At 42.8% G+C, this 18382-nt stretch overlaps 1 protein-coding gene across 1 annotated transcript in view; it reads left to right on the top strand.

The window, feature by feature from the left end:
* FAM193A (family with sequence similarity 193 member A) overlaps window positions 1–18382 on the top strand; it is a gene marked incomplete in the record, with an annotated part of 656361 nt that overhangs the window by 541482 nt on the left and 96497 nt on the right. Inside the window, 2 exon segments of the mRNA XM_053704204.1 lie at window positions 6554–6805; window positions 8786–8984. Coding sequence (XP_053560179.1) covers window positions 6554–6805; window positions 8786–8984 — 451 coding nt within the window.

Raw genomic sequence — 18382 nt, 5'->3', positions numbered from 1 at the left:
TAAATAATACCCTGACAGAAGTATTATCTAAATTGCCAGAATTGAGAGGCAAGCGCGATTGCTCGGGGATAAGAACAGAGCGCGCTGGTGCTATGAGAGCCATGTCCGATACTGCGTCACAGTTTGCAGAACATGAGGACGGAGAGCTTCATTCTGTGGGTGACGGATCTGATCCAGGGAAACCGGATTCAGAAATCTCTAATTTTAAATTTAAGCTTGAGAACCTCCGTGTATTGCTATGGGAGGTTTTAGCGGCTCTGAATGACTGTAACACAGTTGCAATTCCAGAGAAATTATGTAGGCTGGATAGATACTATGCAGTACCGGTGTGTACTGACGTTTTTCCTATACCTAAAAGGCTTACAGAAATTATTAGCAAGGAGTGGGATAGACCCGGTGTGCCCTTTTCCCCACCTCCTATATTTAGGAAAATGTTTCCAATAGACACCACTACATGGGACTTATGGCAGACAGTCCCTAAGGTGAAGGGAGCAGTTTCTACTTTAGCTAAGCGTACCACTATCCCGGTGGAGGATAGTTGTGCTTTTTCGGATCCAATGGATAAAAAATTAGGTTACCTTAAGAAAATGTTTGTTCAACAAGGTTTTATCTTACAGCCCCTTGCATGCATTGCGCCTGTCACTGCTGCTGCGGCATTCTGGTTTGAGTCTCTAGAAGAGGCCATTCACTCAGCTCCATTGGATGAAATTATGGACAAGCTTAAAGCACTTAAGCTAGCTAATGCATTTGTTTCTGATGCCATTGTACATTTAACCAAACTAACGGCTAAGAACTCCGGATTCGCCATCCAGGCGCGCAGAGCGCTATGGCTTAAATCCTGGTCAGCTGACGTGACTTCGAAATCTAAATTGCTGAATATTCCTTTCAAGGGGCAAACCTTATTCGGGCCCGGCTTGAAAGACATTATCGCTGACATTACTGGAGGTAAGGGTCATACTCTTCCTCAGGACAGGGCCAAATCAAAGGCCAAACAGTCTAATTTTCGTGCCTTTCGAAACTTCAAGGCAGGAGCAACGTCAACTTCCTCCACTCCAAAACAGGAAGGAACTGTTGCTCGTTACAGACAGGCCTGGAAAACTAACCAGTCCTGGAACAAGGGCAAGCAGGCCAGAAAACCTGCTACTGCCCCTAAGACAGCATGAAGGGATGGCCCCCTATCCGGAAACGGATCTAGTGGGGGGCAGACTTTCTCTCTTCGCCCAGGCGTGGGCAAGAGATGTCCAGGATCCCTGGGCGTTGGAGATCATATCTCAGGGATATCTTCTGGACTTTAAGGCTTCTCCTCCTCAAGGGAGATTTCATCTTTCAAGGTTATCAGAAAACCAGATAAAGAAAGAGGCATTCCTACGCTGCGTACAAGACCTCCTAGTAACGGGAGTGATCCATCCAGTTCCGCTGACGGAACAAGGACAGGGATTTTATTCAAATCTGTTTGTGGTTCCCAAGAAAGAGGGAACCTTCAGACCAATCTTGGATCTAAAGATCTTAAACAAATTCCTCAGAGTTCCATCTTTCAAAATGGAAACTATTCGGACCATCCTACCCATGATCCAAGAGGGTCAGTACATGACCACAGTGGACTTAAAGGATGCCTACCTTCACATACCGATTCACAAAGATCATCATCGGTTCCTAAGATTTGCCTTTCTAGACAGGCATTACCAATTTGTAGCTCTTCCCTTCGGATTAGCTACGGCCCCGAGAATCTTTACAAAGGTTCTGGGCTCTCTTCTGGCGGTTCTAAAACCGCGAGGCATAGCGGTGGCTCCGTATGTAGACGACATCCTGATACAGGCGTCAAGCTTTCAAATTGCCACGTCTCATACAGAGATAGTCCTGGCTTTTCTAAGGTCGCATGGGTGGAAGGTGAACGTGGAAAAGAGTTCTCTATCACCACTCACAAGAGTCTCCTTCCTAGGGACTCTGATAGATTCTGTAGAGATGAAAATTTACCTGACGGAGGCCAGGTTATCAAAGCTTCTAAATGCTTGCCGTGTCCTTCATTCCATTCCACGCCCGTCAGTGGCTCAGTGCATGGAAGTAATCGGCTTAATGGTAGCGGCAATGGACATAGTGCCATTTGTGCGCCTGCATCTCAGACCGCTGCAATTGTGCATGCTAGTTCAGTGGAATGGGGATTACTCAAATTTGTCCCCCCTACTAAATCTGGATCAAGAGACCAGAGATTTTCTTCTCTGGTGGCTATCTCGGGTCCATCTGTCCAAGGGTATGACCTTTCGCAGGCCAGATTGGATGATTGTAACAACAGATGCCAGCATTCTAGGCTGGGGCGCAGTCTGGAACTCCCTGAAGGCTCAGGGATCGTGGACTCAGGAGGAGAAACTCCTCCCAATAAATATTCTGGAGTTAAGAGCAATATTCAATGCTCTTCTAGCCTGGCCTCAGTTAGCAACACTGAGGTTCATCAGATTTCAGTCGGACAACATCACGACTGTGGCTTACATCAACCATCAAGGGGGAACCAGGAGTTCCCTAGCGATGTTAGAAGTCTCAAAGATAATTCGCTGGGCAGAGTCTCACTCTTGCCACTTGTCAGCGATCCACATCCCAGGCGTGGAGAACTGGGAGGCGGATTTTCTAAGTCGTCAGACTTTTCATCCGGGGGAGTGGGAACTCCATCCGGAGGTGTTTGCTCAACTGGTCCATCGTTGGGGCAAACCAGAACTGGATCTCATGGCGTCTCGCCAGAACGCCAAGCTTCCTCGTTACGGATCCAGGTCCAGGGACCCGGGAGCGACGCTGATAGATGCTCTAGCAGCTCCTTGGTTCTTCAACCTGGCTTATGTGTTTCCACCGTTTCCTCTGCTCCCTCGACTGATTGCCAAGATCAAACAGAGAGCATCGGTGATTCTGATAGCGCCTGCGTGGCCACGCAGGACCTGGTATGCAGACCTAGTGGACATGTTGTCCTGTCCACCATGGACTCTACCTTTGAGGCAAGACCTTCTAATACAAGGTCCTTTCAATCATCCAAATTTAATTTCTCGGAGACTGACTGCATGGAGATTGAACGCTTGATCCTATCAAAGCGTGGTTTCTCCGAGTCAGTTATTGATACCTTAAAGGGCCACTGTAAGTAAATATTTTCTATGCCTGTTACTAACTAACTACCCCAAATACACTTTTTATCAATAGCATTTCATTAACATATCTCTACCGTATATCAGAAATCTTGTCTGCAAATGTAATTGTTTTCCAAACCCACTCCGTGGGTATCCTTTGCTCTGTACCAATCCGTTTACAATACCTAGGTTTCAAAATGGCGCTTTAAACACAAAGTTATTGGTTTAAGTATTTTGAACACACAGTGCTGAAAATAGTGGGCAGGATGTGACATCATCGGCGAATAAAGATATAACTTTTAGAACGTTATGAAACTTCGTTTTGGAGAAAATATAGGTCAGTAGGTTTTAATTAATGTTTATTAACTTTAATATGTTAGTTGTTTAGTTTAAAAATTATAACAGAAAGTAATCCTTTAATACAGGCACGAAAGCCTGTTACCAGGAAAATCTACCATAAGATATGGCATAAATACCTGTATTGGTGCGAATCCAAGAGTTACTCATGGAGTAAGGTTAGGATTCCTAGGATATTGTCCAAGAGGGTTTGGAAAAAGGCTTATCAGCTAGTTCGTTAAAGGGACAGATTTCTGCTCTGTCTATCCTTTTGCACAAGCGTCTGGCAGAAGTTCCAGACGTCCAGGCTTTTTGTCAGGCTTTGGTTAGGATTAAGCCTGTGTTTAAAACTGTTGCTCCTCCGTGGAGCTTAAACTTGGTTCTGAAAGTTCTTCAAGGAGTTCCGTTTGAACCCCTTCATTCCATTGATATTAGACTTTTATCTTGGAAAGTTCTGTTTTTGATGGCTATCTCCTCGGCTCGAAGAGTCTCGGAGTTATCCGCCTTACATTGTGATTCTCCTTATCTGATTTTCCATTCAGACAAGGTAGTTCTGCGTACTAAACCTGGGTTTTTACCTAAGGTAGTCTCTAACAGGAATATCAATCAGGAGATTGTTGTTCCATCATTATGTCCTAATCCTTCTTCAAAGAAGGAACGACTTTTGCATAATCTGGACGTAGTCCGTGCCCTAAAATTCTATTTACAGGCAACTAAAGATTTTCGTCAAACTTCTTCCCTGTTTGTCGTTTACTCTGGACAGAGGAGAGGTCAGAAAGCTTCGGCAACCTCTCCTTTTGGCTTCGTAGCATAATACGTTTAGCCTATGAGACTGCTGGACAGCAGCCCCCTGAAAGAATTACAGCTCATTCCACTAGAGCTGTGGCTTCCACCTGGGCCTTTAAGAATGAGGCCTCTATTGAACAGATTTGCAAGGCTGCGACTTGGTCTTCGCTTCACACCTTTTCAAAATTTTACAAATTTGACACTTTTGCTTCTTCGGAGGCTGTTTTTGGGAGAAAGGTTCTACAGGCAGTGGTTCCTTCCGTTTAAGTTCCTGCCTTGTCCCTCCCATCATCCGTGTACTTTAGCTTTGGTATTGGTATCCCATAAGTAATGGATGACCCGTGGACTGAATACACTTAACAAGAGAAAACATAATTTATGCTTACCTGATAAATTTATTTTTCTTGTAGTGTATTCAGTCCACGGCCTGCCCTGTCTTTTTTTAAGGCAGATCTAAATTTTAATTAAAACTCCAGTCACCACTGCACCCTATAGTTTCTCCTTTCTCGTCTTGTTTCGGTCGAATGACTGGATATGACATGTGAGGGGAGGAGCTATATAGCAGCTCTGCTTGGGTGATCCTCTTGCAACTTCCTGTTGGGAAGGGAATATATCCCATAAGTAATGGATGACCCGTGGACTGAATACACTACAAGAGAAATAAATTTATCAGGTAAGCATAAATTATGTTGTTTTTTTTTGGCTCGCAAGAATACCGTTGGAATTATTTTAAAATTCCTAGAGTTCTTGAGTTTCTTCAGGAAAGCTTAGATAAAGGTTTATCTGACAAGGGTCAGATTTCTGCTTTCTCTTTTGTTTCATAAGAAGATTGCTAAAACTCCTCCTTTTGAGCCAATGCAAGGTTTGGACCTTCAGCTTTTGTCTTGGAATGTACTTTTTCTTCTAGCTATTTGTCTAGAAGAGTTTCTGAGCTTTTAGCTTTGTTTTGCTAACCTACTTTCTGATTTTTGATCAGGATAAGGTGGTTTTTCCCACTAGCTATGTTTTCTTCCTAAGTTGGTATCCACAGATACTATCAATCAGGAAATTGTGGTTCCTTTTTTTTTTGTCCAGCTCCTAAGAATTCTAAGGAGCCTCTTTTTCACAACTTGGTTGTAAGAGCTGTTAAAAATTATGTCGACACCACTAAATATTTGACTCGCCTCCTTTTGGTTAATTGTTTTGGGCCTCACAAGTGTCAGGAAGCTACAGCTTTTACTTTAGCAGCTTGCCTTAAAGCCTTAATTCACAAGGCTTATTTGGTTGAGGGGAAAACTCCCTGTGAGCACTTTATTGCTTATTCCACTAGAGCAGTTGCTGCTACTTGGGCCTTTCGTTATGAGGCTTCTATTGATCAGATTTGTAAGTCAGATACTTGGTCGTCTTTGCACACTTTTTCTTTTTTCTTTTTTTTTAAACTTTATAGAAAAGAATCCAAGGCATACATGGTAAGAACAGTCACATTAGTATAAATGTTTCGATGTGAACATATACATAAAAAAAGAAAAACAGGGAAAATAAAGACTGTTAGAAAGCATGATGCATAAATGAAATTTTCCATGCATGTACTTGGACTCAACTTTTTTCAAGACCTTTGTTTTTAAAAAAAAAAAAAAAAAAAAAAAAAAAAGAAAAACATATCAACCAAAATAGGAAGAGAAAACAAAAAACAAAAACAGATGAGTCATACTTACCCAGAGCACCTCCGGATCCCCCCCCCCTGTCCAGCTGACCCAGCACACTTTTTCTAAGTTTTATCACTTTGATATATATGCTGCTTCTGAGGCTGGAAGTTCTGCAGGCCTTGAGTAGTAAAATCCTGCTGTGGACTCCACAGCTTGTGTATTGATTTGCACACGTGTTGGTTTGTGGACTCCCCATCTGATGAAAGAAAACAAAATTTATGCTTACCTGATAATTTTTTATCATGGTGAGAGTTGGAGCCCCGCCCTCTTTGTTCAGTTGACGGCAGTACTTTCTTTCCTGCTTTTCTTTTTCCCCTCATCTTCTCGGTTATATATGTATTACTGAGGATCATGGGAAGTGGGAGCGGATTTAAAGCTCTGGTGTGTTGGGGTGTCTTGCCGCCTCCTAGTGGTCAGTGGTGATATTCCCCTATGTGATGGCTTGTGGACTCTCACCATCATGAAAGAAATTAATCAGGTAATCATAAATTGATATTATGTTCCTCTTAACAGTTCCAAATATTAGCAAAGTGAAAGTGAGAATTATTTTCTGCTTCTAGTTTCCTTATATGAATAACTGCAACACACTATATAGTGGCTTTTTAAAGTCCCCAAGTGACATTCTTTTTTTTAACTGCTTAGGTGGACCCAGTACCTAATTCCTGTGAGTGTCATGTATGTAAGCAAGAAGCTTCAGGCCTTCCTCCATCAGCACTTGTAGCAGGACGTCTCCCAGCTGGCCACCAATTTATCAACCCAGAGAAACCAGCACACCCAGCACTTCACCTATACCCTCATATTCATGGGCATTTACCTTTGCACACAATTTCTCACCTTCCTCGCCCTCTTATCCACCCCACATTGTATGCAGCATCTCCGTTCGCTCACAATAAGGTGAGTTATGACTTAGTATTTTACCAAACAAAAATGTTATGTTTTGATAGCTTTTTATGAATAATTCAAATGCAAAACTCGCAGCTTGAGAAGACTAAATTTGTTTGTGTGCTACATCCAGTCTGCGTGCAGTCCTTTACCAAGTTTTGTATGTCTTGGTGTTAAATCACACAGTGGTTACTTAACCCTTGCTAGCTGAGAAAGGGCAATTGGAGGTTAAAATACCAGTACAATCCACATTTCCAACATTTCAAGGGATATTATAGTGGAGAAAAATAAAACACATGGTCATTTACACGAGTCTCTGCTGCCTTTTATATAATCACCCAGAACATACTCTTACATTTTGGGGTCCATAAGATGCATGAAGGAATTAGGAAAGGAAGCCTCAAAGCTATCAACACTTTGCCAAAGGTGTAGAATCTATGGCCAACATTAGCCTAGTGCCTGCAGGGCTCCATCTCTTTCACACCTGCCTTGAAATATAGCCCAGCTTTTAAAATGTAGCTGCACCATAAAGCACTGGCTGAACATCTGAAGAGCATCTCAGCATAATCCAGTAGTGCCTTCTGTACTTTTGGCTTTCTCCAATTCAGAAGGCCGATAAGGCTAGCAGATTGTCCTTCGTAGTTGTGGAAGCTGTGACTGACTTCAGAACCAAAAGATAACACTCACAGGGAATTTCTAAGTTTTTCCTGCACGTTGCATGTGGGAAGTCAAATAGAACACACATGGAACAGTATAGCAATTCCTTCAGACCTTACAAATGCTGGCAATCGTTTATGCACCATGGGTGCCCTGGTGTGTGAATTTGTCAAGCCCTGACATAATCTATAGTAGGGCTCGACAACTCTGACACCAAAAAGTATGTTTGGCTCCTTAAGTTTAAACAGATACATCGACCAATCATCTATAGTTATTTTAATTCATGGTGTTTGGACATCTGTGGTTTGACAAAGCTGTGAGTGCTATACTGGATTGTTGCTGAGGGTGAAAAAAAGCTAAATTTTCTAATTTATTTTTGAGCATAAACCTTTTTGATGTGGAAGAATTTAGTGGCACACATTATGGTAATGTTTTTACACAGGGCATGAAATCTCCACAGTTCCTGGTTGAAAACTACACTTTCTGTTTGTATTTGCCTAATTGCCCATGGTGTTTGAACATCTGTGGTTTGACAAAGCTGTGAGTGCTATACTGGATTATTGCTGTCGGTTAAAATAGATACATTTTCTTTTATTTTTGAGCATAAACTTTTTTTATGTGGAAGTATTTAGTGGCACACATTATGTAATGTTTTTACACAGGGCATGAATCTCCATTAGTTCCTGGTCTAGAGCTTTTCTTTCTGTTTGTATTTGCATAAACAAGACGTGGCCTAATGTGCTGGGGTGGGGGGGTATGGTTTTACCTCACTGACAAGGCCCACAGAAAGCCGATAAAATTGCCTGGGATTGCCATGTTTGTTTCCTGATATTTGGGGTACGGATTATTCTTGTTCGTTGGTATCAGACTGATACTAAAGAAAAGTTCTATGTATAAAACACAATTGGGCTAAAACTGGCTTCTCCCAGGTGGTAATTCGCCATAGGACTGCTACTGAGCTGCTGTTTGTTTCTGGTTGAGGGCTTCTCTTTCTTTTTGTATTTGCATAACTGTGGGGAAGTCTCCCTAATGATGATTGGGGAAACAAGATGTGGACTCCCTGCCCAGTGGGCATAGGCAAAATCATCAGTTTCAAATGATAAAATAAAGGTAAAAGTACTATTAATTTTAAACAATTTAATGCACTCTAGCAGGTAATATAGATCATTGGGTGGGGTAGGAAACATTTTATATAACATGTCCCTTTAAGTCGAAAATCTTAGCAAATGATAGTAAGCAATAGAAATTGGCTGCCAAGTTCTAATATGTATGGTTAATATTTAGGTTTTTCTTTTTATTGTTTCACAAATGGCATTCATTTTCTATTTTTTTTAGGCTTTGCCTCCAACCACTGTACAAAATCATACAAATAAGCATCAGGTATTTAATCCGTCACTCCAAGACCACATTTATCCAAGTTGTTTTGGAAATTCTCCTGAGTGGAATAGATCTAAATTTATAAGCTTGTGGGAGTCAGAAGTGATGAACGAAAAAAACTGGAATTCAGCTTCTTTTTTACCCGACTCTCTCTCTGGTATGTAACATTGTTTGACGCTGTGTATAAGATAAAAGGGATACTGTATATAGTCTCTTGAAACTACAACATAAGGTTTTATCTGCATACCAGAAATTAAAGGAGCTATTTCATTTAACTTTGATATGCTAAATTTCAATATGTAATCTAGATTAGTAAATTTTTTTCAGTTTAGTACTGTTATTAAATGTTTACTTTATCCTTTGTCAAAAAACTTACCTAGGTAGGCTCAGCAGCCGTTATACCCTACTGGGAACTAACTGGTTATTGGCTTCAGGCACTTCTTGTGATTAGGTCACCAGATGCACCTCTCTCTAATTATGCGTGCCGCCATGTTGGAACTTAGGCTACTCTGCAGGTATCTGAAGGAGAATTACTGCACATGTGCTACACATCAGCACTTGAATGCAATAAAGGTTAAATTTCAACTTGATGTACCCCATGACTAGCAGGTGGTGTGGAATAACATCAATATTATGCATATACAATGTATTTAGTGTTTATCCTTTTCAGAGGTTAAACAGTTATGTGCAAGTCATAGTATGATAAAAGTGCGTAAATAATCTGAATTTTATGTCCCTTTTAATACATATTGAACACCTTAGAAGCAAACATTATGTAATATGCTATATCGCTTACCCTCGTTACTTAGTGTTGGTAAGATCCTGTGTGGGGGTTCATAGGTATGCAAAATGGGGTACATTTATTGCATTTATTGTTTGCCTAAAGTACAGCCCCACAAGTACACACACTGCCAAGTTAAAGGGATAGTCTACTCCAGAATTTTAAAAAGATAGATCCCTTTATAACCCATTCCCCAGTTTTGCATAACCAACACGGTAATATTAATATACTTTTTACCTCTGATTACCTTGTATTTAAGCCTCTGCAGACTCTTTTTTCGATTCTTTTGACAGACTTGCATTTTAGACAATCAGTGCTGGCACAGAAGAACTAGAACTTTCTCGCTGTGAAAAACTGTCAAAATGCACTGAGATAAGAGGCCACCTAAATGTAGCCACCAATCAACAAGCTCTACCCAGGATGCTGAAATAAAAATAGTCAGACTCCTAAGCTTACATTCCTGCTATTCAAATAAAGATACCATGAGAACGAATACAAATTAATAGGAGTAGATTAGAAAGTTGATTAAAATTGCTGCTCTATCTGAATCATGAAAGAAAACATTTGTGTTTACTATTCCTTTTAACCCCTTAATGACCAACGACGTGCAGGGTACGTCCTCCAAAAAAATGTCCTTAACGACCAAGGACGTACCCTGTACGTCATTGGTCTTTGAAAGCAGTGGAAGCGATCCTGATCGCTTCCAGGTGCTTTCATGTTATTGCAGTGATGCCTCGATATAGAGGCATCCTGCAATAACTGTTTTAAGCAGTCCGATGCAGAGAGAGCCACTCTGTGGCCCTCTCTGCATCGGCTATAGATGGCTATGATCGTTGGTGGGTGGGAGCGTGTCCAGGGAGGCGAGTGGGCTGCCATCAGAGGAGGGGGGCGGGATTGCGTGTGGGTGCACGGGAGCGCACGCGTGTGAAACTGGCCAAAACATTGAAGTGGAAGAGGCACAAGGTGGGAGAGAGGGTGGGAATAAAAAATATTAACGATCTGGGAGAGGGTGGGGGGTTGGGTGTTGAGGGGGGGCAGCTACACTACCGAAAAACTTAAAAAATAAATAAAAAAATAAACATTTGATTCCAAACCCGGGTACTGCTGCCAGTACCCAATATGGTGCACAATAAGGCAGGGGGGGGGATCAGGGAGGTTGGGGCTAACAACAAAAAACTTATTTTAGTACTGACAGACTTTCTGCCAGTACTTAAGATGGTGGGACAATTGTGGGGTGGTGGAGGGAAGAGAGCTGTTTGGGAGGGATCAGGGGGTGTGATGTGTCAGGTGGGAGGCTGATCTCTACACTAAAGCTAAAATGAACCCTGCAAGCTCCCTATAAGCTACCTAATTAACCCTTCACTGCTAGCCATAATGTGTGATGCGCAGCAACATTTAGCGGCCTTCTAATTACCAAAAAGCAACGCCAAAGCCATATATGTCAGCTATTTCTGAACATAGGGGATCCTAGAGAAGCATTTACAACCATTTGTGCCATATTTGCACAAGCTGTTTGTAAATAATTTCAGTGAAAAAAACGCTAAATTTCTCCAACATAGGTGTGTCCGGTCCACGGCGTCATCCTTACTTGTGGGATATTCTCTTCCCCAACAGGAAATGGCAAAGAGCCCAGCAAAGCTGGTCACATGATCCCTCCTAGGCTCCGCCTACCCCAGTCATTCTCTTTGCCGTTGTACAGGCAACATCTCCACGGAGATGGCTTAGAGTTTTTTAGTGTTTAACTGTAGTTTTTATTATTCAATCAAGAGTTTGTTATTTTAAAATAGTGCTGGTATGTACTATTTACTCTGAAACAGAAAAGAGATGAAGATTTCTGTTTGTATGAGGAAAATGATTTTAGCAACCGTTACTAAAATCCATGGCTGTTCCACACAGGACTGTTGAGAGCAATTAACTTCAGTTGGGGGAACAGTGAGCAGTCTCTTGCTGCTTGAGGTATGACACATTCTAACAAGACGATGTAATGCTGGAAGCTGTCATTTTCCCTATGGGATCCGGTAAGCCATGTTTATTAAGATAGTAAATAAGGGCTTCACAAGGGCTTATTAAGACTGTAGACTTTTTCTGGGCTAAATCGATTCATTATTAACACATATTTAGCCTTGAGGAATCATTTAATCTGGGTATTTTGATAAGATATATCGGCAGGCACTGTTTTAGACACCTTATTCTTTAGGGGCTTTCCCAAATCATAGGCAGAGCCTCATTTTCGCGCCGGTGTTGCGCACTTGTTTTTGAGAGGCATGACATGCAGTCGCATGTGTGAGGAGCTCTGATACTTAGAAAAGACTTTCTGAAGGCGTCATTTGGTATCGTATTCCCCTTTGGGCTTGGTTGGGTCTCAGCAAAGCAGATACCAGGGACTGTAAAGGGGTTAAAGTTAAAAACGGCTCCGGTTCCGTTATTTTAAGGGTTAAAGCTTCCAAATTTGGTGTGCAATACTTTTAAGGCTTTAAGACACTGTGGTGAAATTTTGGTGAATTTTGAACAATTCCTTCATATTTTTTCGCAATTGCAGTAATAAAGTGTGTTCAGTTTAAAATTTAAAGTGACAGTAACGGTTTTATTTTAAAACGTTTTTTGTACTTTGTTATCAAGTTTATGCCTGTTTAACATGTCTGAACTACCAGATAGACTGTGTTCTGAATGTGGGGAAGCCAGAATTCCTTCTCATTTAAATAAATGTGATTTATGTGACAATGACAATGATGCCCAAGATGATTCCTCAAGTGAGGGGAGTAAGCATGGTACTGCATCATTCCCTCCTTCGTCTACACGAGTCTTGCCCACTCAGGAGGCCCCTAGTACATCTAGCGCGCCAATACTCCTTACTATGCAACAATTAACGGCTGTAATGGATAATTCTGTCAAAAACATTTTAGCCAAAATGAACACTTATCAGCGTAAGCGCGACTGCTCTGTTTTAGATACTGAAGAGCATGACGACGCTGATAATAATGGTTCTGAAGGGCCCCTAAACCAGTCTGATGGGGCCAGGGAGGTTTTGTCTGAGGGAGAAATTACTGATTCAGGGAACATTTCTCAACAAGCTGAACCTGATGTGATTACGTTTAAATTTAAGTTGGAACATCTCCGCATTCTGCTTAAGGAGGTATTATCCACTCTGGATGATTGTGACAAGTTGGTCATCCCAGAGAAACTATGTAAAATGGACAAGTTCCTAGAGGTCCCGGGGCTCCCAGAAGCTTTTCCTATACCCAAGCGGGTGGCGGACATTGTAAATAAAGAATGGGAAAGGCCCGGTATTCCTTTCGTCCCTCCCCCCATATTTAAAAAATTGTTTCCTATGGTCGACCCCAGAAAGGACTTATGGCAGACAGTCCCCAAGGTCGAGGGAGCGGTTTCCACCTTAAACAAACGCACCACTATACCCATAGAAGATAGTTGTGCTTTCAAAGATCCTATGGATAAAAAATTAGAAGGTTTACTTAAAAAGATGTTTGTTCAGCAGGGTTACCTTCTACAACCAATTTCATGCATTGTCCCTGTCGCTACAGCCGCGTGTTTCTGGTTCGATGAGCTGGTAAAGGCGGTCGATAGTGATTCTCCTCCTTATGAGGAGATTATGGACAGAATCAATGCTCTCAAATTGGCTAATTCTTTCACCTTAGACGCCACTTTGCAATTGGCTAGGTTAGCGGCTAAGAACTCTGGGTTTGCTATTGTGGCGCGCAGAGCGCTTTGGTTGAAATCTTGGTCAGCTGATGCGTCTTCCAAGAACAAGCTACTTAACATTCCTTTCAAGGGGAAAACGCTGTTTGGCCCTGACTTGAAAGAGATTATCTCTGATATCACTGGGGGTAAGGGCCACGCCCTTCCTCAGGATCGGCCTTTCAAGGCCAAAAATAAACCTAATTTTCGTCCCTTTCGTAGAAACGGACCAGCCCAAAGTGCTACGTCCTCTAAGCAAGAGGGTAATTCTTCTCAAGCCAAGCCAGCTTGGAGACCAATGCAAGGCTGGAACAAGGGAAAGCAGGCCAAGAAACCTGCCACTGCTACCAAGACAGCATGAAATGTTGGCCCCCGATCCGGGACCGGATCTGGTGGGGGGCAGACTCTCTCTCTTCGCTCAGGCTTGGGCAAGAGATGTTCTGGATCCTTGAGCGCTAGAAATAGTCTCCCAAGGTTATTTTCTGGAGTTCAAGGGGCTTCCCCCAAGGGGGAGGTTCCACAGGTCTCAGTTGTCTTCAGACCACATAAAAAGACAGGCATTCTTACATTGTGTAGAAGACCTGTTAAAAATGGGAGTGATTCATCCTGTTCCATTAGGAGAACAAGGGATGGGGTTCTACTCCAATCTGTTCATAGTTCCCAAAAAAGAGGGAACGTTCAGACCAATCTTAGATCTCAAGATCTTAAACAAGTTTCTCAAGGTTCCATCGTTCAAGATGGAAACCATTCGAACAATTCTTCCTTCCATCCAGGAAGGTCAATTCATGACCACGGTGGATTTAAAGGATGCGTATCTACATATTCCTATCCACAAGGAACATCATCGGTTCCTAAGGTTCGCATTCCTGGACAAGCATTACCAGTTCGTGGCGCTTCCTTTCGGATTAGCCACTGCTCCAAGGATTTTTACAAAGGTACTAGGGTCCCTTCTAGCTGTGCTAAGACCAAGGGGCATTGCCGTAGTACCTTACTTGGACGACATTCTGATTCAAGCGTCGTCCCTTCCTCAAGCAAAGGCTCACACGGACATTGTCCTGGCCTTTCTCAGATCTCACGGATGGAAAGTGAACGTGGAAAAGAGTTCTCTATCTCCGTCAACAAGGGTTCCCTTCTTGGGAACAATAATAGACTCCTTAGAAATGAGGATTTTTCTGACAGAAGCCAGAAAAACAAAGCTTCTAGACTCTTGTCGGATACTTCATTCCGTTCCTCTTCCTTCCATAGCGCAGTGCATGGAAGTGATAGGTTTGATGGTAGCGGCAATGGACATAGTTCCTTTTGCGCGCATTCATCTAAGACCATTACAACTGTGCATGCTCAGTCAGTGGAATGGGGACTATACAGACTTGTCTCCGAAGATACAAGTAAATCAGAGGACCAGAGACTCACTCCGTTGGTGGCTGTCCCTGGACAACCTGTCACAGGGGATGACCTTCCGCAGACCAGAGTGGGTCATTGTCACGACCGACGCCAGTCTGATGGGCTGGGGCGCGGTCTGGGGATCCCTGAAAGCTCAGGGTCTTTGGTCTCGGGAAGAATCTCTTCTACCGATAAATATTCTGGAACTGAGAGCGATATTCAATGCTCTCAAAGCTTGGCCTCAGCTAGCGAGGGCCAAGTTCATACGGTTTCAATCAGACAACATGACGACTGTTGCGTAAATCAACCATCAGGGGGGAACAAGGAGTTCCCTAGCGATGGAAGAAGTGACCAAAATCATTCTATGGGCGGAGTCTCACTCCTGCCACCTGTCTGCTATCCACATCCCAGGAGTGGAAAATTGGGAAGCGGATTTTCTGAGTCGTCAGACATTGCATCCGGGGGAGTGGGAACTCCATCCGGAAATCTTTGCCCAAGTCACTCAACTGTGGGGCATTCCAGACATGGATCTGATGGCCTCTCGTCAGAACTTCAAAGTTCCTTGCTACGGGTCCAGATCCAGGGATCCCAAGGCGGCTCTAGTGGATGCACTAGTAGCACCTTGGACCTTCAAACTAGCTTATGTGTTCCCGCCGTTTCCTCTCATCCCCAGGCTGGTAGCCAGGATCAATCAGGAGAGGGCGTTGGTGATCTTGATAGCTCCTGCGTGGCCACGCAGGACTTGGTATGCAGATCTGGTGAATATGTCATCGGCTCCACCATGGAAGCTACCTTTGAGACGAGACCTTCTTGTTCAGGGTCCGTTCGAACATCCGAATCTGGTCTCACTCCAGCTGACTGCTTGGAGATTGAACGCTTGATCTTATCGAAGCGAGGGTTCTCAGATTCTGTTATCGATACTCTTGTTCAGGCCAGAAAGCCTGTAACTAGAAAGATTTACCACAAAATTTGGAAAAAATATATCTGTTGGTGTGAATCTAAAGGATTCCCTTGGGACAAGGTTAAAATTCCTAAGATTCTATCCTTCCTTCAAGAAGGATTGGAAAAAGGATTATCTGCAAGTTCCCTGAAGGGACAGATTTCTGCCTTGTCTGTGTTACTTCACAAAAAGCTGGCAGCTGTGCCAGATGTTCAAGCCTTTGTTCAGGCTCTGGTCAGAATCAAGCCTGTTTACAAACCTTTGACTCCTCCTTGGAGTCTCAACTTAGTTCTTTCAGTTCTTCAGGGGGTTCCGTTTGAACCCTTACATTCCGTTGATATTAAGTTATTATCTTGGAAAGTTTTGTTTTTGGTTGCAATTTCTTCTGCTCGAAGAGTTTCAGAATTATCTGCTCTGCAGTGTTCTCCTCCTTATCTGGTGTTCCATGCAGATAAGGTGGTTTTACGTACTAAACCTGGTTTTCTTCCAAAAGTTGTTTCTAACAAAAACATTAACCAGGAGATTATCGTACCTTCTCTGTGTCCGAAACCAGTTTCGAAGAAGGAACGTTTGTTGCACAATTTGGATGTTGTTCGCGCTCTAAAATTCTATTTAGATGCTACAAAGGATTTTAGACAAACATCTTCCTTGTTTGTTGTTTATTCCGGTAAAAGGAGAGGTCAAAGAGCAACTTCTACCTCTCTCTCTTTTTGGATTAAAAGCATCATCAGATTGGCTTACGAGACTGCCGGACGGCAGCCTCCCGAAAGAATCACAGCTCATTCCACTAGGGCTGTGGCTTCCACATGGGCCTTCAAGAACGAGGCTTCTGTTGATCAGATATGTAGGGCAGCGACTTGGTCTTCACTGCACACTTTTACCAAATTTTACAAGTTTGATACTTTTGCTTCTTCTGAGGCTATTTTTGGGAGAAAGGTTTTGCAAGCCGTGGTGCCTTCCATTTAGGTGACCTGATTTGCTCCCTCCCTTCATCCGTGTCCTAAAGCTTTGGTATTGGTTCCCACAAGTAAGGATGACGCCGTGGACCGGACACACCTATGTTGGAGAAAACAGAATTTATGTTTACCTGATAAATTACTTTCTCCAACGGTGTGTCCGGTCCACGGCCCGCCCTGGTTTTTTAATCAGGTCTGATATTTTATTTTCTTTAACTACAGTCACCACGGTATCATATGGTTTCTCCTATGCAAATATTCCTCCTTAACGTCGGTCGAATGCCTGGGGTAGGCGGAGCCTAGGAGGGATCATGTGACCAGCTTTGCTGGGCTCTTTGCCATTTCCTGTTGGGGAAGAGAATATCCCACAAGTAAGGATGACGCCGTGGACCGGACACACCGTTGGAGAAAGTAATTTATCAGGTAAACATAAATTCTGTTTTTTCAAAATTTTAGGTTTCTCAATTTGATCGCATTTGGCGGTGAAATGGTGGCATGAAATATACCAAAATGGGCCTAGATCAATACTTGGGGTTGTCTACTGCACTACACTAAAGCTAAAATTAACCCTACATGCTCCCTAATTAACCCCTTCACTGCTGGGCATAATACACGTGTGGTGGGCAGTGGCATTTAGCGGCCTTCTAATTACCAAAATCAACGCCAAAGCCATATATGTCTGCAATTTCTGAAAGCCATATATGTCTGCTATTTCTGAACAAAGGGGGATCCTAGAGAAGCATTTACAACCATTTGTGCCATAATTGCACAAGCTGTTTGTTAATAATTTCAGTGAGAAACCTAAAATTGTGAAAAATGTAGCATTTTTTTTTTCCAATTTGATTGCATTTGGCGGTGAAATGGTGGCATGAAATATGGGCCTAGATCAATACTTGGCGTTATCTACTGCACTAAAGCTAAAATTAACCCTACAAGCTCCCTACATGCTCCCTAATTAACCCCTTCACTGCTGGGCAAAATACACGTGTGGTGCGCTGTGGCGTTTAGCGGCCTTCTAATTACCAAAAAGCAACGCCAAAGCCATATATGTCTGCTATTTCTGAACAAAGGGGATCCCAGAGAAGCATTTACAACCATTTATGCCATAATTGCACAAGTTGTTTGTAAATAATTTCAGTGAGAAACCTAAAGTTTGTGAAAAAATTTGTAAAAAAGTGAACGATTTTTTTTATTTGATCGCATTTGGCGGTGAAATGGTGGCATGAAATATACCAAAATGGGCCTAGATCAATACTTTGGGATGTCTTCTAAAATAAAATATATACATGTCACGGGATATTCAGGGATTCCTGAAAGATATCCGTGTCCCAATGTAACTAGCACTAATTTTGAGTTCCTTTCTGTTCCCTTGCTTTCAGATCTGCCTTTGGTTGGGCTGGTCCGGCTAGGTGTAGGTTCTGAGATCTGTTGTTTATCCTCAGGTCTTGGGGGTGCCAGTGGACCTTTTTGTTAGAGGTTCTGTGCCTCTTCCTCTTTGAGATCTGTGAGTAGGTCTGACGGCCTGGAGTGGGCAATCTGTCCGCTTTTTCCTTACGGAGAGTGTTTTCTCTGTGTCTTCCTATAGATGGCAGCGTGTTACTGGACTCAGAGTTTGCTACTTGGAATTTTTCTGTTTGCTCAGTCTGTGAGTTCTGACGTTTGAGGACTTTGTCTTCAGCTGTCTTTTCGGTGCTGTTGCACGATATTTGGGAGATGTTTCTTCTCCTTGGGGATGCCCGGTTGCTACTTGTGGGTTGGGTGTCGTCTCTCCCCTTGTTCTCGGGATCCATTTGGGTCTCTGTGGA

This window comes from Bombina bombina, chromosome 2 (assembly GCF_027579735.1).
Source record: "Bombina bombina isolate aBomBom1 chromosome 2, aBomBom1.pri, whole genome shotgun sequence".
Classification (NCBI taxonomy): Eukaryota; Metazoa; Chordata; class Amphibia; order Anura; family Bombinatoridae; genus Bombina; species Bombina bombina.
This window is presented reverse-complemented; position numbering and strand designations above follow the sequence as displayed.